At 39.6% G+C, this 27,708-nt stretch overlaps 2 protein-coding genes and 1 non-coding gene across 4 annotated transcripts in view; 2 read left to right on the plus strand and 1 right to left on the minus strand.

The window, feature by feature from the left end:
• The window catches only part of SELENOF (selenoprotein F), a 31,366-nt gene extending 5,077 nt beyond the window's left edge, over nt 1-26,289 (minus strand). Inside the window, exons 1-4 of the mRNA XM_053591053.1 lie at nt 25,954-26,289; nt 15,349-15,516; nt 4,706-4,769; nt 676-725 (exon numbers count right to left, since the gene is read on the minus strand). Of these exons, the coding sequence (XP_053447028.1) occupies nt 676-725; nt 4,706-4,769; nt 15,349-15,516; nt 25,954-26,037 (366 nt within the window). The 5' untranslated portion in view covers nt 26,038-26,289. The remainder of the gene's footprint in view (nt 1-675; nt 726-4,705; nt 4,770-15,348; nt 15,517-25,953) is intronic.
• Nucleotides 15,099-15,229, plus strand: LOC128587029 (small nucleolar RNA SNORA41). The gene has a single exon (XR_008380462.1). It is a non-coding gene; the product is annotated as a small nucleolar RNA SNORA41 (small nucleolar RNA).
• Nucleotides 26,290-26,571: 282 nt separating the features above from the next.
• HS2ST1 (heparan sulfate 2-O-sulfotransferase 1) overlaps nt 26,572-27,708 on the plus strand; it is a 198,832-nt gene continuing 197,695 nt past the window's right edge. Inside the window, exon 1 of one of the 2 annotated variants that reach the window (XM_053591901.1) lies at nt 26,572-27,101. In XM_053591901.1, coding sequence (XP_053447876.1) covers nt 26,978-27,101 — 124 coding nt within the window. In that variant the 5' untranslated portion in view covers nt 26,572-26,977. The remainder of the gene's footprint in view (nt 27,102-27,708) is intronic. The other variant, XM_053591902.1, reaches the window with a different exon arrangement.

A 27,708-nucleotide genomic window follows, 5' to 3' on the forward strand; every position in this document is an offset into this window, starting at 1 on the left:
GTCTATTAGTTAGACTCAGCGCCCATAGCCCATTGAAAAGAGCACCAGCCACATATGCTGAAGGTGGCGGGTTCGAGCAGGGCCGGGGCCTGTTAAACACCAATGACAACTGCCAAAAAAATTAAAAAAATAAAAAAATAGCCGGGCATTGTGGCGGGTACCTGTTAGGTCCCAGCTACTTGGGAGGCTGAGGCAAGAGAATCGCCTAAGCCAGAGAGTTTGAGGTTGCTGTGATGCCACGGCAAAAAAAAGTCTAGTAGTTAAAAAAATGTTTTTTGTGGGCGGCACCTGTGGCTCAGTGAGTAGGGCGCTGGCCCCATATACTGAGGGTGGCGGGTTCAAACCCAGCCCCTGCCAAACTGCAACAAAAAAATAGCCGGGCGTTGTGGTGGGCGCCTGTAGTCCCAGCTGCTCGGGAGGCTGAGGTAAGAGAATCGCTTAAGCCCAAGAGCTGGAGGTTGCTGTGAGCCGTGTGACGCCACGGCACTCTACCGAGGGTGGTACAGTGAGACTCTGTCTCTACAAAAAAAAAAAAAGTTTTTTGTAAAATTAAAATTTTAAATTCATATCTAATATTTGTACAGTTTTTGAAATAAATAATTTATTTGAACATTTAAATTTTAAAAAGAAATAACTTAATTCCTAAATGAAAACATTCCACTATAATCACCTTACCTTGATTTGTAGTCCTCTGAATAGTTTAGGTTTATCACTCCTGACAAAAGCTTATAAAAACAAGAAAAAAAAGATTCAAATCATTCACTTCCAAATCCAAGCTAAAGATCAATACAAAAAGCAAAAATAAATGTAATAAATAAAGCATCATGTCCTATATGAACAAACTAAGGAGATTTAAACAGATATGAATAAATGGACAGCTATACCGGATTCTTAAATAGGAAGATTAAACATTTTAAGATGCAAATTGTTTCAAATTAATCAAGTATGAGTATGAGAATATGTAACCAGAGTAAACATGGGGTTTTTACCAGATCCCATTTGTCAGAAGTGGAGACATCTATTGAATTAAATAAATTCAATGAATAAATGCATTCATTCAGTAAATATCTGAATTCTTCAATGTTAAGGTAGATTTGGGGTATACTAATGAGAAAAAAAATTCTGTGATCTGAGGAGTTACTATTAAATAGTTTAGTAGATGCAAAAGACTGGTATGCCAAATATATTACAGTATTATGCAGGATCTGTTAGGGAACATAAAGGGGAGACTAAAAAATTCTGTCAAAAGGCCACCCCAAAATAATGCTAGAACTAAATTTTGAATGAATAGGAATTTGCCACAAGAACTAGGAAAGAGCGCAAGTGGCAAGAATATTTATGCAAAGATGTGGAGGCCAAAAATGAGAGCATTGTAAATAGTTTTGTGTGAACTAGAGAAGTGAACCAAAAAAGGAGAAACCCTGTCATGGTGGGTCTTGTATGTGATGCTACTGAATCTGGTATTTATTCTGTAAATGACAAAGAAATTACAGGGGATTTTAGGCAAGAGAGTGATAAAATCAGATTTTGTCCTACAGAAAAGGTTTTTTTGGCATTTGTATGAAAGAGAATTAAGAAAAGAGAACAGAGACAGGTAGACTACGTAACAGATACCTAATTCTTCTGGATAAAGATGTTATGGGATTAATTAAAAGCACAAATACATGGAGGGGACTAAGATAGGAAGGTTATAAAGGAGGGAGAAGATAGACAACCTAGTGACTAACAAAAGTCCAGTTGGTAACTGGATATGAAAGATTAATCCTGATTCTTGGGCTTCCTGCTTATTCTTTTGCCTAATACTGATACTTACAGAAACAGGGTAGGAGATGGTATACTTTTACCAGAGAAGAGGATTAATTCAGTTTTTGGACAGGCTGAGTTGCAAGCCTTTCTAACTAAAAATGTGAGCCACAGTCTCTAAGACTGTTAGAAATACAGAATCTCAGGACCCATCCAAAATGTCCAGATTTACACTCTGTGTTTTAAGAAGGGATGCTCAACCTGTGCTATATTATTTTAAAACTCCTTCTGTGTCTGAAGTTTCATGATTCTAATACAGAGCCAAATCTGCCTACTTTTGTTGATAAAGTTTATTGGAACACAGTCACACTCATTCATTTAGGCATTGTCCATGGCTGCTTCCATATTACAACAGCAGAGTGCAATAGCTGCAAAGCTTTCCAGTCCTTTATAGGAAGTCTGTCAAGCCCTATAAAATTAGGAAGAATCCACGATTACTTACATCATTACTTTGCGTCATCACAAGGGAAGTAACAGAATACTAGGTACAATTTACTGTGAGAAATTATAATATACTACCTTTCATCTTAAACAACTGGAACACAGAAAAGACAAGTATTTTAGAAGGCACATGTGTATTTGGAATTGACTAAGAAATATGATCTGTGACTTTCCTGCACAACTCTGAATGGTTGGGAATAAAACATAACAAAATTAAAATTTTACCTCTTGTTAAATTGAAACAATTTAACATCAGTCCTTTGTTTTATGAAATAAAAAAATTATGATATATCATAAACTAAAGTATGATAATGGTTATTGTGATAATCCAAGAAGCTATTTGATGTTGAAGACAAAAAATAAGAACCAGTGATGACATGAAATTAGTTTGGTTTTTGTAATTACTATAAAAAAAAGACAGTTCTCCACGTTCCACTCCAGAATACTTTTAGGATGAAAATTCTGAAAGTAGGACTATAATAATGGTTTTATCACAAATATACCAGCTATTCATGGGCTGAGAAAATACTGGTATTTTCTAGCATGGAATACTGCTATGGAATTAAATATTTTTGTTTGAAACAAGCTTATACTTAATATTTATATATAGCATTAAAATCCAATTGTTTTCTAAAGGGAAAGACACATGACCACATGTACCCAAAGGTTTGATAACTTAACTATACATGTACATAAGAAATATATATTACTATAGATATAATAAAATCTGATAACATAAACAGGAGTGCTATGTGTAGTGTCAGATGACATCTGGTACATTCATCAGGGTATGGCCATGCATTAATCGTAGTATCAAAGTTACTTTCGATCCTCACAAAAATCTAAGTTGCAACTGCTATAACTTTCTAAAAATATGAAAAATCAAACTATCATTCAGAGACTGCATATAAAAAAGCCAAAACTGTGATGCAAATTCTGAGTTAAAACATTCAAACAAAACAACAAAAAAAATTACACAGTAAGACCTATTTTCCCCCAAGCAGAAACAGATATAATCAGAGTATGTGCTATTCTAACTTAGAATATATTTCATTAGATGTGTATCTGCTTTAGGTCTCATAAATAATATCCCTAAGTCAACTACTATATTACATTTCTGTGCTAAAATGAGCATTACTTTATTATAAACAATTTTAGGTCAGCAATAAAAAAGCATGTGCTGACACAGGTAATTTTACAGAATACTAAACCCACCAAATTCTCTTACCATTAAGTAAGCCAAGAAATTATAGGAAAGGTCGGGCGCAGTGGCTCACACCTGTAATCCTGACTCTGACAGGCCGAGGCAGGTGGACTGCCTGAGCTTATAGGTTTGAGACCAGCCTGAGCAAGAGCGAGACCCTGTCTCTAAAAACAGACAGGCATTGTGGTGGGTGCCTATAGTCCCAGCTACTTGGGAGGCTGAGGTTAAGAGGATCACTGGAGCCCAAGAGTTTGAGGTTGCTGTGAGCTATGATGCTGCCATGGCACTCTACCCAGGGTGATAGAGCAAGACTCAGTCTCAAAGAAATCATGGGAAAGTTAGCAAAAATCAGAACAGAATGAGGATTTTCTAACATTTATGTATGTATTTCAGTTATAAAAAAAGTATCATTGCCTTCAGAATAGTTCAATTTCATAAAACTGATTTTCTTTTTTTTGAGACAGAGTCTCATTATGTGGTCCTCGGTAAACGGCTGTGTGTCACAGCTCACAGCAACCTCAAACTCTTGGGCTTACGTGATTCTCTCGTCACAGCCTCCCAAGTAGCTGGGACAACAGGAACCCGCCACAATGCATGGATATTTTTGTTGTTGTCATTGTTGTTTAGCAGGCCCTGGCTGGGTTCGAACCTGCAGCCCTGATGTATGTGGCCAGCACCCTAACCCCTGAGCTACGGGTGCTGAGCCAAAACTGATTCTCAAAGTGACATGCAAGACAGAAAAGACTCAGTTCAAGACTTCTTTGGCCATGCAAAACTCCATTACTGTTCAATGTCAACCAAAAGAATACACTCACAATGTTTATCCTTACAGCTCCCTGTGAAGATACACACATTACTCTCTCTCTCTTCTATCTCCAATTCTGTGGTAATTACTTTTCTTCTTGGTAACTTTGTACACGTCTCTACTCTCACTTGATGGAATTGTTTCTTAGGAGTTTTATATACAATAAATTCACATTTAAAATATACTAGAATAGTGTGTTATTTAAAGGAATTATATCTGGTAAAGGAAAGGCTCTCATTTGAAGAAAACAACTACTTTTTGTATTATACTTTAAATCTATATTGTGTTGTTCACAAGTAAACTAGTATTCACCAATCATAAAAACAAATGTGAAAAAATATTGTTTAAAAAGTATTATATATTAAATAAAAACTCTTATTCTTGGGAATATTTAATGAAATGTGATTTAAATGTTTAAATTTAAATGATTAAAAAGAGTTAATTTTATATACCTTGGACTTGAGGGAACCTTCCCAATTTTCATCCACAGACTTCAAGAATAGCTCCTGCATATAGCTATAAGAGGAAAAACAGGAATTTAAATATCTATTCATAAAATAAAGGTTCATAGTATAAACATTATATAATAGTTAAGCAGACATATAGATCAAAGAAATGTCAGAGCTAGATGGGACCGTGTAGTTCTAATCCAACAGAAGAGAAAATGGAGGCCCAAGTATGATGAATGGTAGATAACCTTACACCTTACTTGGATAATTTTTAAGTCTAGCCAAAAAGACTGAAAAAGATAAGAAGACTTGACATTGAACTTTTAATAGGAAAGATATCCTAAGAAGCTTAATAAGTAAGATGTCCTAGGAAGACTTCCTTTAGTGTGATAAATTAAACACAGTATACATGTAACTATCCAACATAGATATTTAATGAAAATTCTTTTTGGCTGCTTTTAATATTAAGCAATCAACGTTTTAAAATTTAAACAGAAGCTCAATACCTTTTAGAAATAATTATAGAAAGTACTATGTAAAGATATTATAGGCAAACCAGTAAAATCTCATTATAAAGAACTCAAATGCAAATATTTTCCTTTAATGAAATTCAGTTGAAATGGATTCAATGGTAAATATCGCCTTTCTAGCTATAGAACCTGCATGTTCTCTTTATGATCTTTTATGATTATAAAAAGCTCAATGCAAATATTTTATTGCAATGGATTCAGCTAATATGGATTCAATAGTAAATATCACTTTTTCTGTAGCTATAGAACCTGCCTGTTCTTTTTTATGGGGGCAGGGATATATTTGGGAACGCTGTGACCACAGAGAAGGCTGGCAATTTTAAGAACATACCATATCCATTTCATTGCTTCTTAGTTTTTAGATTTCCTTTTTTATTGAAGTTCCAAGATATAAAGATGGATTTCACTTTTTGAAGTTCTAAAATAGCATTTATTTAATTAAAACAAAGAATCACAAGAACTAGGCATATTTATTTAAAATACTCTGAAAAATACAGAAAAGCACAAAGTAGAAATTTAAAAATCACCTTAATCTGGCCTAAAAAGATAATAACCTCTAACATTTTTGTGATTCTGGGCAAGATCGAGAGTTCTTAAGTTTTTGAGAGGTCATAGATCCTTTTAAGAATTTAATAGGATTTTTCTTTAATCTGGCTGTTTACGGATTTCCCTGAAACCACAGACAGATTTCAGATCAAGAATTTATGATCTCTAGGAGTCTTTACAGCAATAAAATTAAGAATAGGTTAACTTGGGTGGTGCCTGTGGCTCAAAAGGGGTAGGGCACTAGCCCCATATGCTGGAGGTGGCAGGTTCAAACCCAGCCCTGGCCAAAAATGGCAAAAAGAATAGGTTAACTTAATTCTATATGATAGGTTGCTTTTGAATAAGATTTGGTTAATCTTGGTTAGACAACTCCAGAACAAAAAATCTTAAGAAATATAAGGCCCTGTTACCAATAAGCTAATGAAGAGACAGATGCTCAACAATCAGCAGGGAAATGGAAATCAAAACTACAGTGAAATACTACTTCTTCCCATTAGTATAGTTGCTATTAAAAAAATGGAAAGCATGAGGATAAATTGTAATCCTTGGGCACTGCAGTTGGGAACATGAAGTCGTATACCTACCATAAAAAATGGAACTATGGTTCCTCAAAAAATTAAAAATAGAATTACCCTAGGATCTGTAATTCTACTTCAGGTATACATTCAAAAGAATTAAAAGCAGGGCCTCAAACAGGTATTTGTACACCCATGTTCATAGCAACATTATTCACAATCGCCAAAACATGGAAACACAAACAAACAACAACAACAAAATAAAATAAAAGAAAAAAGAAAACAAAGGGTGGAAACAATCCATGTGTCCACCAACCAATGAATGGACAAACAAAATGTGGTATACACATATAATGGATTATTATTTGGCTTTAAAAAGGAAGGAAATTCTGATGTGTGTTACAACATAAAGGAACCTCGAAGACATCTTGCTAAGTGAGATAAGGCTGTCACACAAGGACAAATATTGTATGATCTCACTTTTGAAGTAGTCAAAATCAGATCCAGAAAGTAGAACTGTGGTTGTCGGGGGCTTAGAGGAGGGAGGAACAGGGAATACAGTTTCATGGGTATAGAGTTTCAGTTTGAAAAGATGAAAAAAATTCCGGAAAAAGATGGCTGTACAACAATGTGAAAGCACTTAAGGATACTGCACTGTATAATTAAAAATGGTTCAGATGGTGAATTGGGTAATTAGATTTATCTTTTATTTGTTTTTGATCCCTTGGAAACCTTTGGTGGAGGAGACTCTACTATCTTTTATAATAGCATTTCTCTCTACCACTGTTTACCAATATTCTTTGTATCATTATAAATGTGGAAAATGATAATGACTGTATGGAGCACTGGGATAAAAGGAGAAAGCTGCTTATAAAGAACCTGGAAGCTCTGCTTATCTCAGGTCCCACTTGGTTGTTTCAAGGCTTCAGAGACTCAGTATCCCACCATACTCATAATCTATTCACAGAAAGCATGTCTCTGTACCACAAAATGCCAACTGATTAATTAAAAATTTTGAAAACAGGCTCAGCCCCCATGGCACAGTGGTTACAGTGCCAGCTACATGCACCAAGGCTGGCGAGTTCAAGCCCGGTCCAGGCCAGCTAACCAACAATGACAACTGTAACAACAACAAAAAAATAGCCAGGCATTGTGGCAGGCACCTTTAGTCCCAGTTACGTGGGAGGCTGAGGCAAGAGAATCACTTAAACCCAAGAGTTTGAGGTTGCTGTGAGCTATGATGATGCCATGGCACTCTAGCATGGGGCAACAGAGGGTGGATTGCTTCAGCTCAGGAGTTTGAAACTAGACTGAGCAAGAGTAAGACTCCGTCTCTAAAAAATAGGCACCTGTAGTCCCAGCTACACAGGAGGCTGACGCAAGAGAATCACTGGAGCCCAAGAATTTGAGGTTGTTGTGATCTATGATGCTACAGCACTCTACCGAGGGTGACAAAAGTGAGACTCTGTCTCAAGGAAAAAAAAAAAAAGGAATACATTTATTTATAAAGTTAAATGTAGTATTTTCCTTATTAAAATTTGTCTATTGACAGGACTCAAATATCTGAAATCTAGGATATTTTTGACACTAATTTTGTATTTTGTTCCTACAAATAAGTAGTTGTAAATATGCTTTTTATGCTACTGATTGTGTTATCTTGAGGTAGTTCCTTTTGATTCACTTGTTCCAGAAGCTTGAGTGGAATAATAGAAAATATTGTTCCAAATTTTTATTGTTGGCAAATCTAATAGTTCATGTTTTATTTCTTATTTATTTACTTTTTTATTGTTTGTCAACAGTGATTATTATGCTATTCTGATTTCTCCAAAGTTTGTTTGTTTCTTTTTTTTTTTTTAATTTGGCCGGGGCTGGGTTTGAACCCGCCACCTCCGGCATATGGGACCAGCGCCCTACCCGCTGAGCCACAGGCGCCGCCCCTTTCTTGCCTTTTTTAAATCAGCAAACCAGATACTCCTACAACTACTAGTCATCACTACCAGCAGCAAATATTTACCTAGCACTTGTTATAAGCTAGGCTCAATTAAGCTGAGTATGGATATTAACTCATTTAATCATCATCATCACCACCACCCTATGAGATATGAACTATTATCCCCAATTTATAGACGAGAAAACAGACTCAGAATAATTATTATAATTTGTCTAAGAACACCAGCTGAGTAACAGAGAGGATTTGAACTTAGGTATTCTGGTGCTACAGCGTCTCTACCACCACTCTAAACTCCCTACTGATTCAATGAAGACTGAATGAATAGCAAATCAAGTTGAAATAATTTGTTTATTGTTTCAGGTAGATAAATAATTCAGCTAAGCAATTCTTTTCTCCAGAAGGTGCTGTGGTTTGGTAACTAACTTGACCTTCAAAATAGTCGTTCAGAAATAAGGTAGGTGTAAATATAATACAAAAGAATCAAAGTGCTAAAACCAATTAAATCAAAATATTTTGAAGGAAGAAGACAAAAGAAACAAGAAACCAGTGCAGTGGTACCACAAGGATCTTGGGGAACCAAGATGGGAAAAAGAATAGGTACTAGCTGAAGAAAGAGGGGCATACAGTCAAGGAGAAATACAGAAGTTGTGTAATAAAGTTGAAAAGACACTGAAATCATTGTCATTACAAGCACCTTAAACGAGTAAGAAAAAAAGCACTTAGCAGCCATAAGCAAGCTGAAGTTCACACAACTGGAAAGATTATAAAAAGATGTGAAAAATAAACCACCCACTCATTTAAATATAAGCCTAATCTTAAGAACCTTAGAAAACAACAGTTCAAAAATTATTGACAGAAAAATATATTTAAGTTTATCTCCAGGAAATGATGTTAATCTGATGGTCATGTACACTTTGAAAAAAATCTGTTAAGATTAATGGTCAAATTGGAATAACAAAAAAGTTGTGTCAAATAATTAACATATCTCTTTTTAGACAGATTTGGAGGTCCTTAAAAAATAAAATGTGGAAATGAGAGATCTATATTTGTAGTTAGATAATTATAACCAAAGAGTGTTACCAATGGATAAGCGCCAACATGGAGGCAATTCTCTTACTTTTTCAGTTTTAAAAATATGTTTCAAGATATACATATAAGTGAAATGTGAAAAAGGTTATTTATCAAGCAGCTACCAAGTTCAAATATATTTTCAACATAAGTTTAAAAAACAATCACTTTTTCCACCTTGTTCTTAATAAAAATAGCCATATTCATGGACAAAAACTCATGAAATACTGTGTGCTAAAGGCTGAGAATTCAGAAACATTAAAAATCAGTCCTAGACTTCGAAGAGCATAATTTACTGGGAGAGAAAGAAAAGCAAAACAGGGAGGGAAATGGGGAAGGAAAAAAAGCAAAACAATAAGACTGAACGTAGTGCAAATCAAAGTATTCCCAAGTGCTCTGGGAATACAGAATCATAGCTACCATAGTATGAGAACTGATAGAGGTGGTGGGTGAAGTGGGGGAAATTCTCTGAAGAGGGGACACCTGAGCTAAATCTTTAATACCATCTCAAGCAGAAGTGGTTTACTCTAATGAGAAATAAAACTGCAACAGCTATCTAGTACAGCCAGGGAAGAACCTTAGAAATAGTAGGGGATTGCTTACCTAGTCCCTGCTCCCCAGTACACCCTTCTACACAGCTACGGTGGCAACTAACAGGCTCTTGACTTATTTCACAACCTCAGCTGATAACTGGTTAGAGACCCAACTTGAGCTAGTAACAATCCTTGTCTAAAATATTTTCAAAACTCCAGTCAGAAGTGAAAAAACATAAAAAAAGAATGCCATTAATACATAAAAACAAAGACAAAAGGGACTGCAAGATCCAGTCAGTCTCCGATTTCTAGCTGTTTCCTTTACCCCACCTTGTTGCTCAGCTATGGAGTCCATGAGTTAAAAGATTAACTCTTTCCCCTAAACCTGGCAGCTAAGGTTGTTGGACAAGGAAGTTCAAATACAATAAGATCAATGAGAACAGCTCGTCTACTCAGTTGGACTGGGTATATTTATGGTGCCTTCCCTTACATCTTAAGATTTTTTTTTTTTTTTGAGACAGTCTCCACTGTCTCCCTGGGTAGGATGCTGTGGTGTCACAGCTCACAGCAACCTCAAACTCTTGGGTTCGAGTGATCCTCTTGCTTTAGCCACCCAAGTAGCTGGGACTAAAGGTACCTGCCACAATGCCCAGCTAGTTTTAGAGATGAAGTCTTGCTGTTGTTCAGCTAGTCTTGAACTCCAGAGTTCAAGCAATCCTTCCACCTCAGCCTCCCAGAGTGCTAGGATTACAGAGGTGAGTCACCATGCCTGGCCCCCTAAAGATTCTAAATAGAAAGCTGAGACTTGGCACCCGTAGCTCAGTGGTTGGGGCGCCAGTGGGTTGGAAACCAGCATGGGCCTGCTAAACAACTGCAAAAAAAAAAAAAATAGCTGGGTATTGTGGTGGGCGCCTATAGTCTTAGCTACTTGGGAGGTTGAGGCAAGAGAATGGATTAAGTCCAAGAGTTTGAGGTTGCTGTGAGCGGTGACACCAAGGCATGGAGGGCGACATAATGATATTTTGTCTCAAAAAAAAAAAAATATATGTAAATATATATGTATAGTTAAAGCTGAAATCATACTATTTAGTAAACAGTAACTGTACAAAAAGAACTAAAAATTAAATACCCTTTCTTTCATTAGTTTACCCTTTCCTTCAAGCTACAAACTGGTATGTTTTTCAAAAGTAAGTCAACATCCTCACCAATGTTTGTAAACTATATCTGAGTACATATACTAGTAAGCAAAGCTACTTAAAACAGTAGTAAAGGCCAGGCATGGTGGCTCACACCTGTAATCCTAGCACTCTGGGAGGCCAAGGAGCGTGGTTCGCTTGAGCTCACATGTTCGAGACCAGCCTGAGCAAAGGTGAGACACTTGTCTTTACTAAAATAAAAAAACTGAGGCAAGAGGATTGATCACCTGAACCCAAGGGTTGGAGGTTGCTATGAGCTATGATGCCACAGCACTCTACCCAGGGAAATACCTTGACACTCTGTCTAAAAAAAAAAACAAACAAAAAAACAAACAAAGGGGCGGGGGGCACCAGCCCCATATACTGAGAGTGGCGGGTTCAAACCCGACCCGGCCAAACTGCAACAAAAAAATAGCCGAGTGTTGTGGTGGGCGCCTGTAGTCCCAGCTACTCAGGAGGCTGAGGCAAAAAAATCACCTAAGCCCAAGAGTTGGAGGTTGCTGTGAGCTGTGTGACACCACAGCACTCTACTGAGGGTGAGGGTGATAAAGTGAGACTCTGTCGCTACCAAAAAAAAAAAAGTAGTAAAATAGCTTGTCAAAAATCTCATTCTAGCTAGTATTTGAGATACCTTAGTAAGTCCTTCATGATCAAAATGTGTGTGTGGGCAAATACCAAATAAAATGAGTAACGATATCCATCAGCAAAATGACAAGGGATTTCAAAGACATTTTCTGTTTTAATGAGGAATAATTTTTAACAAAGTTTTATGCTTATGGCTATCAAAGGCTAAATGCAGCCTGTCAGTGACCATTCCTAAAAATGATTAACTTCTCCTTGGATAGACCTATAAAGCAGATAACTAAGCAAGAACCAAAAATGAATGTCTAGTAACATTTCTTTATCATGTATGAATGACAAAAGTTTTGCATATAAATCATATTTCTTTTTCTAAAGAATTTATATTCACAATGATTCACACACACAGCCATGTTTAAGCACTTTTAATGTAAGGCATTAGTCTACACAGTATACATTTTTTTTATTAAATGAAGATTAAATTTAACTATGATTTCAAAATTAAGCCTTAAGCCAGAGTTGAGTGACAAAGAAAGGATATTTTATATATTGTGCTACCTGTGACGATGTGTACCCATAATTCAGAGAGCGGCACTGCGTAAACTGAAGAAGTACTATTTCTTTTTCCTTTTTTTTTTTTTGAGACAGAGTCTCACTATGTTGCCTTTGGTAGAGTGCCGTAGCATCACAGCTCACAGCAACATCAAACTCTTGGGCTTAAGTGATGCTCTTGCCTCAGCCACCCAAGTAGCTGGGGCTGCAGGCGCCCGCCACAAACACCAGGTATTTTTTATAGTTGCTGTTGCAGTTGTCATTGTTGTTCAGCTGGCCTGGGCCGGACTCGAACCTGATACTCTTGGTGTATGTGGCTGGCGCCGTAACCACTGTGCTGCGGGCACCGAGCCAACAAATACTATTTCTGTATATGAATGTGGCATGCATGCAAATGGGGGCTTGCCCAATATGGCATACTTTTATTACCTTTCTGATGTTATTTCTAAGTGTTTTCGCTATGTTTTGGTTCCATCATGCTTATTAAAGAAAGCCATTCATCAGCTTTGTGAAACAGTGTCAGTAAATGCTTAATAAGAAATACATCTTAGAAATTAGGGGCTAGAAGCAAAGAATAAAACTGGATTCAGTATAAAGGTATATTATGACACAGACTAACCTGTACTGAGATGTAATATTAATTTCAGCTTGTATATATTAACCTGCAAACTACCTGCCTATAACAACAGTGATAGTAATAATAAGAATTAGTAAGCTGTAACTGCTGAAAGGTGTCAAGATACAACATATAATAAAAACTGAACAGGGATATAATGAATTTTAGAAGTATGTGACCCAAGTTTTTGTTCCACTAAAATTGTACTACAAAACTAGGGATTTATAGAAGGAATACTGAGGAAAGGCAGTAAGTAAAAGTGGCTTATGTATATAGTTGGTATAAAGTTTAGGCATATTTGTTAATCAAAGAATGAACCTCTCAATTTATACTTAATCACAAGAGGATGTGATAAAGATAGCTTATTGTAAAACATCCTTTGTTCTTCAATCTTTTAAGTTTGGTGTCTTAGTGAATAGACTGTTGGTTGAGTAATAGTACAGCCCATGGAATAATAGCTTAATAAGGAGGGGATGACTCAGATTCCTTTAGCAATCTATCCCATGTGAGTATCTCATCAAAACAAAGGTGGGAGCTCAGTGCCTATAGTTCAGTGCTTAGGGTACTGGCCACATACACCAGGGCTGGTGGGTTTGAACCTGGCCTGGGCCTGCTAAACAACAATGATAAATGCAACAGAAAAATAGCTGGGTGTTGTGGCAGGTGCCTGTACTCTTAGCTACTTGGGAGGCTGAGCCAAGAGAATGGCTTATGCCCGAGAGTTTGAGGTTGCTGTGAGCTGTGACACCATAGCAGTCTACTCACGCTGACATAGTAAGACTCTATCTCAAAAATATGGGGAGGGAAAGGGTCATACTAAATTGGATAAGTCCAGTGTCTTAGATCTATTTAAAGTCAAACTTTTAAAGCTTGTTTAGATTTATTTACATGAAATAAAGACTAAATTACATGCATGGGACTCTTCTCAACACTAAAATATTAACCAAATAAAGTGAAAAACATGTAAGCAAGCTTAGGGACATTGGGTATTTCAGGTTCATGACACTGAGAAATCAAGTGTTGAATTTTGGCTGACTACTAATGTTTTAAAGTTTGTCTGCTTATTTTTCCTTTAGAGCTCTAAAAATGTACTCAGAAATGTACTGTTAGAAATAAACCTAAATGAGAAGATATCATTACTGTTTGAAAGCTTTATAACTGGTAACACTTGAAAGAAAATTAAGCATGTACAAGTGAAAGAATATTAAAAGGAAACTTAACAGGGTTCTCACTAAGTCAGTTTTATTTGGATATTCTTTTCAGACTACTTTAGAATTTAAAGAAATCTGGGGATTTTTTTTTGGAGACAGAGTCTCACTTTACCGCCCTTGGTAGAGTGCCTTGGAGTCACACAGCTCATGGCAACCTCCAACTCCTGGGCTTAGGCGATTCTCTTGCTTCAGCCTCCCAAGTAGCTGGGACTACAGGCGCCCGCCACAATGCCCGGCTATTTTTTTTTTTTTGCAGTTTGGTCTGGGCTGGGTTTGAACCTGCCACCCTCAGTATATGGGGCCAGCGCCCCACCCACTGAGCCACAGGCGCTGCCAGAAATCTGGGGGTTTTAATGAAAAAAATTAAAAGTTGAGCAAGTTCACTATTGATTTGTTTGAACAGCAGGGTTCAAACTACAGATTTAATTAGACAGAATAATCCACCCTTGGTTCAGTTTTCAGATGTAAAGGTAAGGTTAAGCCTCTCAGATTATTAGTAACAAGTGTGTCCATATTCTTTGTTAACCAGATTTAAGTTGAGTCAAGCATTATATGCTTTACTCTCATCTCAAGTTTCTTCATAACATTATGTTCTTATTACAAATGAACAAAAGCACTTACTAATTATTCTTTAGCTTTATGTGGCCAAGAGTTAGGAAGACAGGAAAATTATAAGCTCTATGCATGTTATAGGGATTCTGCTCTCAATTTCCTTGACAATCATTGTGGAATGGGGTCCTGGTATGGAACCATACTTTTCCTTCCTAACTGCTCTGATTGAACTAATGACACAGGCAAGAAATCAGTAGTTTTATTAAAAAATGTAAAAGCTGGGCGGTGCCTGTGGCTCAGTGAGTAGGGCGCCGGCCCCATATGCCGAGGGTGGCGGGTTCAAACCCGGCCCCGGCCAAACTGCAACAAAAAAATAGCCGGGTGTTGTGGCGGGCGCCTGTAGTCCCAGCTACTCGGGAGGCTGAGGCAAGAGAATCGCGTAAGCCCGAGAGTTAGAGGTTGCTGTGAGCCGTGTGACGCCACGGCACTCTACCGGAGGGCGGTACAGTGAGACTCTGTCTCTACAAAAAAAAAAAAATGTAAAAGCTTCCACAGCTACTGGGCTGCAGCTGTTCTTACATAACTGTTGTGGCATTCCTCTGTGGGAAAGAGACTGTTAACACAGTTAAACGCCTTTCTTAGCAAAACAGAAAGTGGGCATATAGGTGACAGAAGAGAAAAAAAGAAAAAAATGTAAAAGCTAGAGCTTTCTTTACAGTTAAGTTGATTAAGCAATTTATATTTTACTTTATCTCAATTAAACCATCCAAGGGAAGAAATATACTAGAAAACAGTACCTTTTTAGTTTCCAATTGTGCTTCTTCCTGACAGCATCCTCTGCAGTCAGGATCCAGCTGAAGCAGGTTGAACTGTCCAAGAAGATCACAAGAGCTGCAGAGCAAGTTGCTGGAGAAGCCTAACTCTCTGCATGCCTCAGATGAAAACTCTGCCCCAAGAGCAGACAACTGAAAATAAAAAGTAAGACACAAAATATAATTCTATGTTTACATGATAAAGTTTCAAAAAAAAAAAAAAGAGAAAATAGGCTTCTTAAAAACACTAGACACAAGTTATTGAAATATTTCATTTGAAGAAAAATTCTTTTTTAAACTCAATCTCATATGAGAGTCCTCTCTCTTCCCACCTAAGCTTTTTTTCTTAAAAATCTTTCAGGCCTAGTACGGTAGCTCACACTTGTAATCCTAGGACTTTGGGAGGCCAAGGTGAGAGGATCCCTTAAGCTCACAACCAGCAAGAACCCATCTCTATTAAAAACAGAAAAATCAGCTGGCACCTGTAGTTCACTATGTACTAGGTCTGACAATTAAGTTCACGAACTCATCCTAGAAAAAAATGCTACATTGCTGAATATCACTATATTCACTTTCAAAGTTCTCCCACTGGTAAGCTATGCACTATTCCCAGAACCTAGTCCATTCTTCAAAGCAATTTTGGAATTCTTTTTCTGAAATGGCCTTCAGACCTGCCATCATATTACTCTTTGTGTCCTGAAGGTTATCAAAAAGTTTTCCTTTCAATATTTCCATTATCTTTGGGTAAAGAAAAGTCATGAGGGGCCAGATCAAGTGAGTAGTGACCATGGTGTTCTAATACAGTTATTTGTTACTGCCTAAAAACTCCCTCCATGGGGTGCCATATGAGCTCTTTGCTTTGTTCATCCGTGAGCTCCTTTGGGACCATTTTTGAATACACATTTCTCATGTGCAGATTTTCCGTTAAGATTTTCTTTTCTCTATTGATGTTTTCTGGGTCTGCTATGCTCTTCACAGTCAGGCGATGACTTTGGTGCACACTTCTAGGAACCGTTGCAATGCCTTCCTCAGTTCTGCTTGTTACTGGCCACCCTGACCTCTTTATCAGTGACACTCAGAAAATCGTTGAATCCATTTGTACACTGCCGTTTTCTTCATGGCATTATCACCATAAACTTGTACTAACATGTCCCTAATTTCACTTCCACTCTTGTCAAGTTTAACAAGAAATGTAATGTTTGAATTAGCTTGCTCTAATTCAAGCTCTGACATTCTTGTGATAGCACACAAAAAATGTAACAATGATATACGCAAGACATTGCCACACAAGACACTGACATACCAAGGTTATGAAACCTTACAGTGCTGCCAATGTAAGTGCGTGGTAGCAAGTCTGAGAACTTGTCAGACCTTGTATATCACACATTTTATTAATCATTTATTTTTTAAAAGGAATTTTCTTGTAAGAAAAAATAATACCCACTATATGAACTTAGCATCTGTTCATATCTGTCTATGGAATAACAGCAATTGTAGAACTGTTTGCACTCACTTCCAGCAAGGGAAGGGATAAGAAAAAAGGGATGGTGTGGGAGAAGGCAAGAACACATCATAAATGAAACTCCTGGTTTTAGGTACTGGCTCCACCACTCACAAGATGTGTGATCCTGGGCACAGGATCCTCTCTAAGCTTTAATTTCTCACTTATAAAGCAAGGAGTAATATCACCTATGTAAAACACACTGCTACAAAGATTAAATGAAAGGACTTGTAAAGTAACCAGGCAGAATGACTGACAAAGGCAGGCTTTCAAAACTATTCTTTCCCGTGCCCATTTTTCTTTCACACCCCAGTGAATGTGGTATACCTTTATTTGTCTACGGTCAATCCCTCCATCTAAGGTTTGGATCTCTCACCTCCACGGAGATTTCATTTCATCAGTAACACAGTCCATCAGTTTAGTCAAGCCCAAAGGTTCTAACTGATCGTTCCACATTCTGTCATTTCTGAATTGTTACTGTAGCCTGGTTTCTGATTCTACTACTCCACTAAATTTGCCAAAAATCCCCAAATGCAAAGGCATTCCAAATGGGCCTTAGCTGCTCCTTCCAGAGGCTTGTCATCCACTCCCTTTCTCTTTCCTGCATTTCTTAATGCTGCTGCTTCCCTCAGTTCTGTTTTTGGTTCTCTCTTAGCTTTACATACTTTCCATGGACAACTGCATATTTATCCATGGCTTCAGGGACCGATTTCTTGAAAACTCCCAATATTTTTTCTTGACCGCCAAGCTTCCAAAGCCAACAGCCCACTTGATGTCTCATTTAGATGCTGCATATGCATTGAAAATTCAAAATCTCCAACAGTGAAACTTATCTTTCCCCCTTAAATCTATCCCTCCTGAAGTATTCAATACCCTTGTAAAAAGGTGCCATTTCCCCGACCAGCTAGTTGTCCAAGCCCGTCACCCTACATACCACACCCTTCACAATTTGTACAACCGATTAATTTTACAATTTTATCTCTTATGGGGTTCTCAAGTCTTTCCTTCCTGAGTGGTTTAATGCTCACTCACTGCCAGTGTAGTAGTTACCTCTCATTTCCTCAATCACATTCTATTTTTCAGCTATAAGGAATTCTGGTAGTACTCTGCAGTATAAAACTACTGACACACCTTTGCTCATACTTTTTCTTAGGTCTAAGGTCCTCCCCACCCCCGTTAATGCCTACTTATTTCCAAGCACCTGATCAGTACCAGTCTTCTAGAAAGCCATCTCAGGAAAAAAAAAAAAAAGAGCTTCATCGTTAGCCACACTACTTTTCTTCTCTGGGAAAATCTGTACACAGCTGTAAAACACTAATATTTGTGACAATGTACTATGTAAATCTAGGATTGTCTGACCCCCCAACAATATATGAGCTCTTGTGAGGGCAAGCACAAAGTTGTTTCTCTGTAGTTCCAGCACTAGTGCTAGTTTTCACATTTGTTGAATAAATGAATAGGTTAAAACCACAGTCTCACAGAGGGGGACTTTTAGATTATTTTATGATAAATGATTGATCTTCTACCAAGGGTCTGCAAAATGTATGCAAAGGGCCAGATAATAACCACGTTAGATTTTGGTCGCTATGTGGTTTCTGTCACAATTACCTAATGCAAAAGCAGTCATTAACAATAGAGAAATGAATGGATATATTCCAATAAAATATTATTTACAGAAACAGGGTTGGCCTATCAACTGTAGTTTGTCAATCTTCTCCTAAACTTATCTAGTAGATAAAAATCCAATGTCGCTCCCAAAGGAAAAAAATATTTAAGTATTGCTCTCATGCTCACTCCAAATGCTGGTCATCCCATTTGATACTTTTTTACCCTATCTCCGTAATAAACCAAAATGTATTTAATCTTAAAATAGATCAAATATCCCAGCACAGTGGAAAGGGCCTGTGGTTGATCCCTCTAGTTTAACTATAAGACATTTGTTACTGTACTAGTACTTTGGGTAATTCCTCCTCTAGTAAAGTTGACTTGCTTGATTTAGTTGATATGTTAATTTGAAAATCAAGTCTAGCAATGGGGCAGATTATATTTCCCAGATGTCTGCATTAATACATACACACATCCCATACGCTGTTTTTACAATGTGACTGGTGGTCCTCCACTGAGAAGTGGGGTCTATGTTCCCTCCCCTTGAATCTAGGCAGGGGCTGTGACTGTTCTCACTGAGTGTCAAAGTGACATTATGTGATTCTGAAGGTAGGTCATAAAAAGGAAACAGCTTCTGCCTGGCTAGTCCTCTCTTTCTCTCTGGGAATCAGCCCCTCTGCCATAAAGAAGTCCTAAACTAGAGACAATGTGGAAACGACCACACGGAGAGCAACTGAAACCTCCAGCTGACAACCAACACCAACTGCTAGACATGTGAGCAAAGTGCCTTCGGACTGCAGGCCGCAGTCTTTCACCTGAGGTCTGGGACCACACGGAACACACAGAACCCTGCTGTGTCCTTCTGAATTGCTGAACCACAGAACATAAAAGCAAAATATGCAATTATTTTACACCACTACATTTTATGGTAATTTTGTTTTGTAGACATAGTAATAAAAGTGCAACAAAAGTGAAATCACTTTGAAAACTGTGAGCTGCTTAACAAATCTAAGAAACTGTTACTCAAGCTTGTTTAACAGAGAATCTCAAATGCATAACACACAATTGCACTATTTGGTTTTATTCTTTCACTTACTGAGCACCTACTAATAGGTGGCATGAATATGCAAAACATGTATTTTGAAATCTTAAGGCATCATGATTCAAATGCCAGCACAGAGCAACTTTACTTTTGATCATGGAGAATTATCACTTATCTCACAGTTTTGAGGATGAAAGGAACAAATGTACAGAAAGCATCTAGCATCCTGCTCACTACATAGTCACATTTAATGTATGTCGGTATTATTCCCACCGTCCATTATGAAAGCATACCTAAAAACTACAAAACACTATGCAAGTGTTTTAATTGTTGTATTAGACATAGGATAAAGGATAAGTGTAGGGGAGATGTTAGGTTTCTTGAGTTGCACGAAAACTACTTTTTTTCTAGCTATTCTGTCATTGGTTTTGTAGATTCAAGATTTTGAATTTAAAGACCTTAGGACCCATTTTTAAGCACGGATACATACCTATTGTTACTTAATACAGAAGAGTTCTAAGTTATGCCTAACATATTTTTATTGACAAAAAGTAACTGAATAACATCTACATTTGCACATTAAGACCAAACATTAAATTTTAAACTAATTAGTCACACCTGTAAGAATGAAAAAGATTCTAATAATAAGGTTCCTGATGTGAATAACAATTTAACTCTCCTTGGAAGCAGGACTGACAAACTAGGAGATTCCATTCCATTGTTCTCCATGCATTATCGTTTTATTGTTCCAATGTGAATGATTTCCTTGTAGATGAGGGTTGGCAGCAGTTGGATTAACTGTAATGTATCAGGTAAGAGTCTGGCATGGCTACCCCTATTATTATACTTACATCTACATATTATACAAGTGGCCTCTAGTCTTTACTCTCAGGAAACTCATGTTTTTCATGTAATTCTCAACAAATTTCAAATTTTAGACAAAAATGAATAGATGAGCTTATAGAATGAACCCTCATAAAAATGAATACCAGAAACATGGATAATAAAGAAAGCACCACATATTTTGCTAAACAGTTTACATTATCTACTCTTATGTAATAGGAACTACTGTAATTTGTCGAAGATCACACAGCAAATAGGTGGCAGCATTAAGATTTTTAATCCTGGCCTGCCCTCAAAACCCCTAACTATTGACTATTATTATTGACTTACCATATTACACAGAATCCAGGAAAAACCATTATTATGTGTACGTCCAAGAATAAGAAAAATTCTGACAATTAAAATTGTGTGACCCGTCCACACACTCAGTGAGATGTCAACATGTGAAGAAATGGGGCTGGGGAGGGTATCTCAGAATCAATGACAGTATCACTACTGCTTCCCAGTACAGTACTTTTCTGAATGAGGAAATACACATGATTTGAATGAAGGATCAAATATCACTTACCCTGGGGACCGTTTGTAAACAGCTCCCTTACGCTAAAGCATTACTTTTCTAATGTTTAAGCATACTCAGAATGTATTTTCAGATTAAATCACTTTATATCCTCCCAGTTGCCACCTCATTGAAATGCTAATAACTGTGCATAGCCATTAGCTTGAAATTATAGCTATTCAGAGGCATAGACAATGATAAAAACTGAACTTGTCTAGTCTAAGGAGTCAGAAGTGTGAATTAAAAAAATATGAGCCACAGCAGCACCTCAATCTCAAGGTGTGAAGAAGTTGTTCCCTCATCCCCTTTTTATTCACATGTTAGGTTCCAAACATTTGGCTAATTTTCACTACTGCCAACTACTTATTCCATCTGGTCTTTAATTTCCTTTGACTAACTGTGAAATTCAAGAGTTCTTCTAACTTCTTATTGTTTTTCCAACAATTCTCCACACTCCTTTCATTTTCAACGTTTCTCTTGCTTGTTTTTTTTTTAGAGACAGAGTCTTAAGCTGTCACCTGGGTAGAGTACCGTGGCATCACAGCTCACAGCAACCTCAAACTCTTGAGCATAAATGATTCTCTTGCCTCAGCCTCCAGAGTAGCTGGGACTACAGGCACCAGCCACAACGCCTGGCTATTTTTTGGTTGCAGTTGTCACTGTTGTCTGGCAGGCTCAGGCCGAGATCGAACCCACCAGCTTCGGCATATGTGGCCAGCGCCCTATATTGCTCTACACAAACTGCAGTTATCCTGATGACTCCAAAGGCTTGGAGCAACACAAATGAACTTGGAGGAGGTCATTTATACCTCAGAGGGATTTAAATGAACAAATACGTATGAGGCGCAACTAAAACAAATATGAAAGAAAAATGGTTCCTGGGGAATAACCTTTGGCTTCATTCTAATTGGCACAGGGGCAGGAGGAGTAGAAGGACAGGCATGGACATATACATGCATACACACATATGTACACACACTCAAACATAGCTGTGATTGGTTAAGACCGTGTGGATCAGTGTAATACAGTATAAAGTATGACAGAATAGGTAAGAGTGAAATCACTTCTGACTTTGCAGTCTGGAAGGGGGCTGTGGGTTAAGCTTTGTACATTAAACAAGAAGGAACTAAAGAAACTAAAATCAAGAGTAAATTAATTTGCCTTAGAGTGCAGTTATTAGAAGTTAAAACGGGTCTGTGCATGATGGCTGTGGGAACATTTGAGTAGGATGCAGTGGCCGTGGCTGATCACCTAGCAGTTTTACTTGATGGCTTACTGTGTATAAGTTAGCATGACCTATCTTGTGGGGAATCACTCAAAAAAGAATGAGTAAGTTGGGCGGCGCCTATGGCTCAGTGAGTAGGGCACCGGCCCCATATACCGAGGGTGGTAGGTTCAAACCCAGCCCCAGCCAAACTGCAACAAAAAAAAATAGCTGGACGTTGTGGCGGGCGCCTGTAGTCCCAGCTACTTGGGAGGCTGAGGCAAGAGAATTGCTTAAGCCTGGAGTTGGAGGTTGCTGTGAGCTGTGATGCCATGGCACTCTACCGAGGGTGATAAAGTGAAACTGTGTCTCTAAAAAAAAAAAAGAATAAGTAAGTTGATTCCTGTCCTCAAATGGTTTTAGTCTGTACTTACTGGTGAAACTTGTACAGTTAACTAGGACATTTTTAAATCATATTTAAGGCAAAGTCCAAGCATGTGTATTTTATTTTAACTTCCCCTGCCCCCATAACTCTCACATACCTCCACTTGGGATCACTGATGAGCTAATTCTGAACCATGTTCAAAGACCTGCTGAATGAGAACGTATTATGTGAAACATACTAAAAGAAGTGATGCCAATTCTCTACCTCTACCTTTTGGTCTCTCACAATGTTGGAAATAAGCCTGGACAACGTAGTGCCTTGTTAAGGAATGGTAAGGAGGACGACCTCACTTTAAAGGCAACAAGAGGCCACCAAAGATTTTTCATCATGAAAGATTTAAGTTTTAGAAAAATCATTCTGGATATACCACAGAGATTGGATTAAAAAAGAAGAAAATGGGGATACCAGTTAAGAAAGCTGTTGTGGTAATTCTAGGCAAGCAAAGACAGTGCCCTGAATTTAAGTGCTAACTGTAGAAATAGAGTTAAACGGACTGGCTTATAGAGTTTAAGGGTTAAACGACTGACTAAATTCAGAGAATAAAAGAAAAATTTTATTTATTTATTTATTTTTAATCAATTTTTTTTTTTTTTTTTTTTTGGTTGCAGTTTGGCTGAGGCCTGGTTTGAACCTGCCACAGGCACCGCCCCAAGGAAAAATTATTTAAAATGGCTAATTTCTGGCTTAGGTCATTGGGAAGCCAGCAAAGCTAACCATTTAGATTCTGAATATAGACAGAAACAATTCAAAGGGTGAACTACAAGGCTGTTATTTCTTTTTTTTTTTTTTTTTTTAGAGACAGAGTCTCACTTTATTAACGTCAGTAGAATGCCATGGCATCACAGCTCACAGAAACCTCCAACTCCTGGATTTAGGCGGTTCTCTTGCCTCAGCCTCCCCAGTAGCTGGGAGTACAGGCACTTGCCACAATGCCTGGCTATTTTTTTGTTGCATGTTGGCCAGGGCTGTGTTTGAAACCACCACCCTCAGTATATGGGGCCAGCGCCCTACTCACTGAGCCATAGGAGCTGCTCTCTCTCTTTTTTTTTTTTTAGACAGAGTCTCAGTATGTTGTCCTGGGTAGAGGGCCATCACATCACAGCTCACAGCAACCTCTAACTCTCAGGCTAAAGCAATTCTCCTGACTCAGCCTCCCAAGTAGCTGCGACAACAGGCGTCCGACACAACGCCTGGCCATTTTTTTGTTGCAGTTGTTTAGCTGGCTGGCGCCATAACCACTGTGCTACAGGCACCTGAGCCTTAGGCTGTTATTACTAAGGAGAATGATATGTCTGAACAAAGGACTAACAGTAAGTGGAGGATCTGAAGCAAAAGTAGTAAGATTTAGTAACTGCCTGGATGTGAGATATGTGAGGAAAGGAAAGAGTTAAAAATGACATCCAAGTTTCTGGCTTAAATTCTATGGATGGTTGCTGTGGTATAAATACTGGTATGTGTACTTCTTTGTAATATGATCTGTCACTCTTTCCACGTAGAGATGGACTCTCTTTCCTCATTACTGAAATGTAGATTGGTCTTGTGACTTGCTTTGATAAATACTTGGTAGAAGTGATATATATAATTTCCAAGGCAAAGCCTTAGGAGGCCTGTGGCCTTTGTTCTTTTGGAGTTTTGCCCTGAGACTTCTATGAAAAGAAGTTGGCCTAGGCTATTAGAGGATGAGAGGTCACCTGAAGAACCACCAAGTCGCCCCCAGCTAACAGCACCAATTATAAATGGTGGTGCCCCTTTCAGTTTAGTGCAGCGGTACCCACAGGAACTGCATTAGAGGGTTGCTGCATTAAGAAGGTTGAGAACCACGGGTTTAGTTGACCTACTAGCTCAACATAATGCATGATGAGACCTGAGGAAATCAACAGAGGACTGCCCTACTAACCCACAGAATTCCGATAAATTACTGTTGTTTTAATTTTTGAGATGGTTTAACAATCACAGACAACTGAAGATCAAAAAGATAGGCAGATCAGAAGACAAGCTGAAATGCTATTTACCCTTCCATAGTGGTGTTGGTGAACTCATATGACCTAAGATGTGCAAAAAAGTTACTTAAGGAGTAGAAAGTTTAGAGAAGAGTGTTCCAGTAATATCTAAGGCATCAAATGTGGGACAGAGTACTGAAATGTTAGAGAAGTAAAGTGTCTATTTAAGGTAGCAAAAGCAAACAGGCAGGATGCTTTCTAACTCATTGATGAAATCGAGTGTTTACAGGGGCTTGCCTTGTATTTCCTACACCCTCCCCCGATCTTGGATACATTTATTAAACCAGTTCCCCTAGGACAAAACTTTTCAACAGGCCCGGTAGAGAATAACCTGAAGAAGGTCCCAACACGGTGCCTAAAATTCTATTATTCATACAAGAAAACATGGATTGCAAACTTCTTCTGAGGAGTTGGCCAAAAAAGCTGCTTTGTAAATGAATAGAAAAATGTCAAATTTAGGCTTTTCCCATTCAAGGATTAAGAACCCGTCTACTCTGCTAATGGGAGAAAAGAAAAAACGAAATTAAAAAAGCAATGACGGTAGCTCAGTGTGTAGGGCGCTGGCCACATACACCGAGGCTGGCGGGTTCGAACCTGGCTTGGGCCAGCTAAAACAACAATGACAACTAACTGCAACAACAACAAAAAGATAGCCGGGCGTTGTGGCGGGTGCCTGTAGTCCCAGCTACTTGGGAGGCTGCGGCAAGAGAATCGCTTAGCCCAAGAGTTTGAGGTTGCTGTGAGCTCCGCAGCACTCTACCCAGAGCGACAGCTTGAGACTCTGTCTCAAAATACACACACACAAACACTGACCAGTTTTTAGTATTTAAAAATCAATTCCAAAAATAAATTATGGTTTGGAATACAACAATGTTTAAAATCGCAAATGGCACTGACGTGCACACAGCGGTAAGTAAATGCCAGAGAAGTAGAGGTAAGAGGCTAACAGTGAAGTAGAAAAAAAGAGAGAGATGTAAACAGGAATTGTTCACCTGGACCAAACATCAGAGGATTTTCCTCTAAGATTTGGAAGTCTTGTCTTCAGAAACGGTAGTGCTTTGCATTTCCGCCCGTGTATAAAACACTTTCACTCTTTGCCAAGCTTTACTGCCCCGCCCTAACTGTCATTTACTCATTGTTCTTAGCTGGAGCTGAGTGCCCAAGAACAATCTAAAGTGTGGAAAAGCCTTCTGTTAGAAACCCAAGGCGGGGAAGGAGAAGCATCAACTCAGATATTGAAGCCACGTTGCATTCCAGCAACAGTAGTCCCTAAGGAAGCCCAGTCTTCCCACCCTTTTCAAATGTGGCTCCCAAACAGGACCAAACGTTCCGTTTTCCTCAGCTGCCATCCTCCTACTTGTCCTGGGGCAGCAGCGGAGGTTATCTACACTCACCGCTTGAAGCGCAGTCGCCAACAGCAGCCGCAGCCCAAACGCAGGAACAAGCCAAGGGCCTTTCCCAACAGCCATGGTTCCCATCTTCTGTAGGTCTCTGGCTGCCCAGAGGACCCCTCAGCTAGGGGCGTCCACTCCAGAGCCTGATCCAAAACAGGCCTCTAAAGGCCGCTGCCATTAAATCTCTTGTTTTGCAGAGACGGGTATAAACTAAAGGCATATTAAAGCTTAAAGGTGATCATAAATAAAGACAGTCGCTGAGTGCTTTTGGTTACCCAAATCAGGCATTTTCCTAAGCCCCCACTTCTTTGCTATTCAGGGCGCCTTTCTTTCATTCACGACACTTCGTCAAGCAGCCGGGGAGCTCCGTCTCCGCCAATTTCTGCCCTGCCTTCTTCACCAAGTTTACCCAATCGACTGCCGGCTTTGTAGAGTCCTGTGGCAGAGGAAACCAACCGTAAACCGAACTGAGAGCGAAGAGCAGGAGTCTTAGGGCCAATAAGCACCGTCGAACAGGGAGATGGGGGAGGAGCCTCTGGTTGCCGAGCAGCGTACGTGGATGCGTGCGCGTGGTGGCGGAGGGGGATGGGTGGGGGCGGGGCTGAGGGCGGCGCAGCCGCAGCCGCAGCGCTGGTGGAGAAGCGCGCGGCCGCGAGCTAAGGAGGGAGGGAAGGAAGGAAGAGAGGGAGGCCGGCAGGCTGTCGGGCGCGGGGGTCGGGAACTGAGGCAGTAGAGGGAGGTGAAAGCCCGGCAGCCGCTTCGCGCTGTTTGCTGCGCGGGCTTTTGGAGGGGGCAGCCCTAGATTCGGCTGAGGAGAGGAGGGCACCGGCGGCGTTGGTGTTAGCGCCTGGGGGCGGGGGACCAGAGAGGCGAGAAGGGGGGTCGCTGCGGTGGTTCTCTCGCCGTCGCGCGCTCTTTCCTTGCCTCTCTCCGGGCTCGGTGGGCTCCTCCCGGCGTCTCTCTCGCCTCCGGGGCCCCGCTCCCCGCCCCCCGCGGTATGTCTTGATCCCGAGCAGCGGGTTTCATGGGGCTCCTCAGGATTATGATGCCGCCCAAGTTGCAGCTGCTGGCGGTGGTGGCCTTCGCCGTGGCGATGCTCTTCTTGGAAAACCAGATCCAGAACCTGGAGGAGTCCCGGTCGAAACTAGGTGAGGAGCCGAACTGCGCGGGGCTGAGTGGTGTGGAAGGGGCCGGGCCAGGGACGCACTGCAGCCGGAGCAAGTGGGCGTTCGTCTAACCTGGGGTCTGGGTTAGGGGCTGAGAGAGGTGGCGAAGAGTTGGGACCGAGGGGCAGGAGAGCACAAACCCGGAGAAGAGGGAATGGGGCGAATTGGGCTTGTGTGGCGTGCTGGTCTTGCGAGGTCACGGATCAGAGGTTGGGCTTCCCCGAGCCCCAGGGTTGCCCCGGAGTAGGCATTCCGCGGGGAAAGAGCTGGGGAAGACCGAAGTCAGTGGGGAGCGGGAGCCGGAGGATATGGAAGCACTCAGCCTCGTGCGTTCCCTAAAAGTCGTAAGGAAAGCCCAGGCGATGTCAGGCGAGGGGTATTCTAATTTGAGATATGGACCTGGGTACTGGTTCTTTGGCAGGGGTTGGAGGGGCTTGCGAGAGGAGAGATGCTCAGAAATGGAAGGGAAAGCCGCCGGCAATGATAGGGAGTAAAAAGAAAGGTACTGTGGTGAGTTGCGCTCTTGTGCTGGGGGCAGCAAGGGACCTTACAACTGACAGTCCAGGTAAGCTGACCCGGCAGGACAGGA

Source organism: Nycticebus coucang, chromosome 5 (genome assembly GCF_027406575.1).
Source record: "Nycticebus coucang isolate mNycCou1 chromosome 5, mNycCou1.pri, whole genome shotgun sequence".
In the NCBI taxonomy this organism is placed as follows: domain Eukaryota; kingdom Metazoa; phylum Chordata; class Mammalia; order Primates; family Lorisidae; genus Nycticebus; species Nycticebus coucang.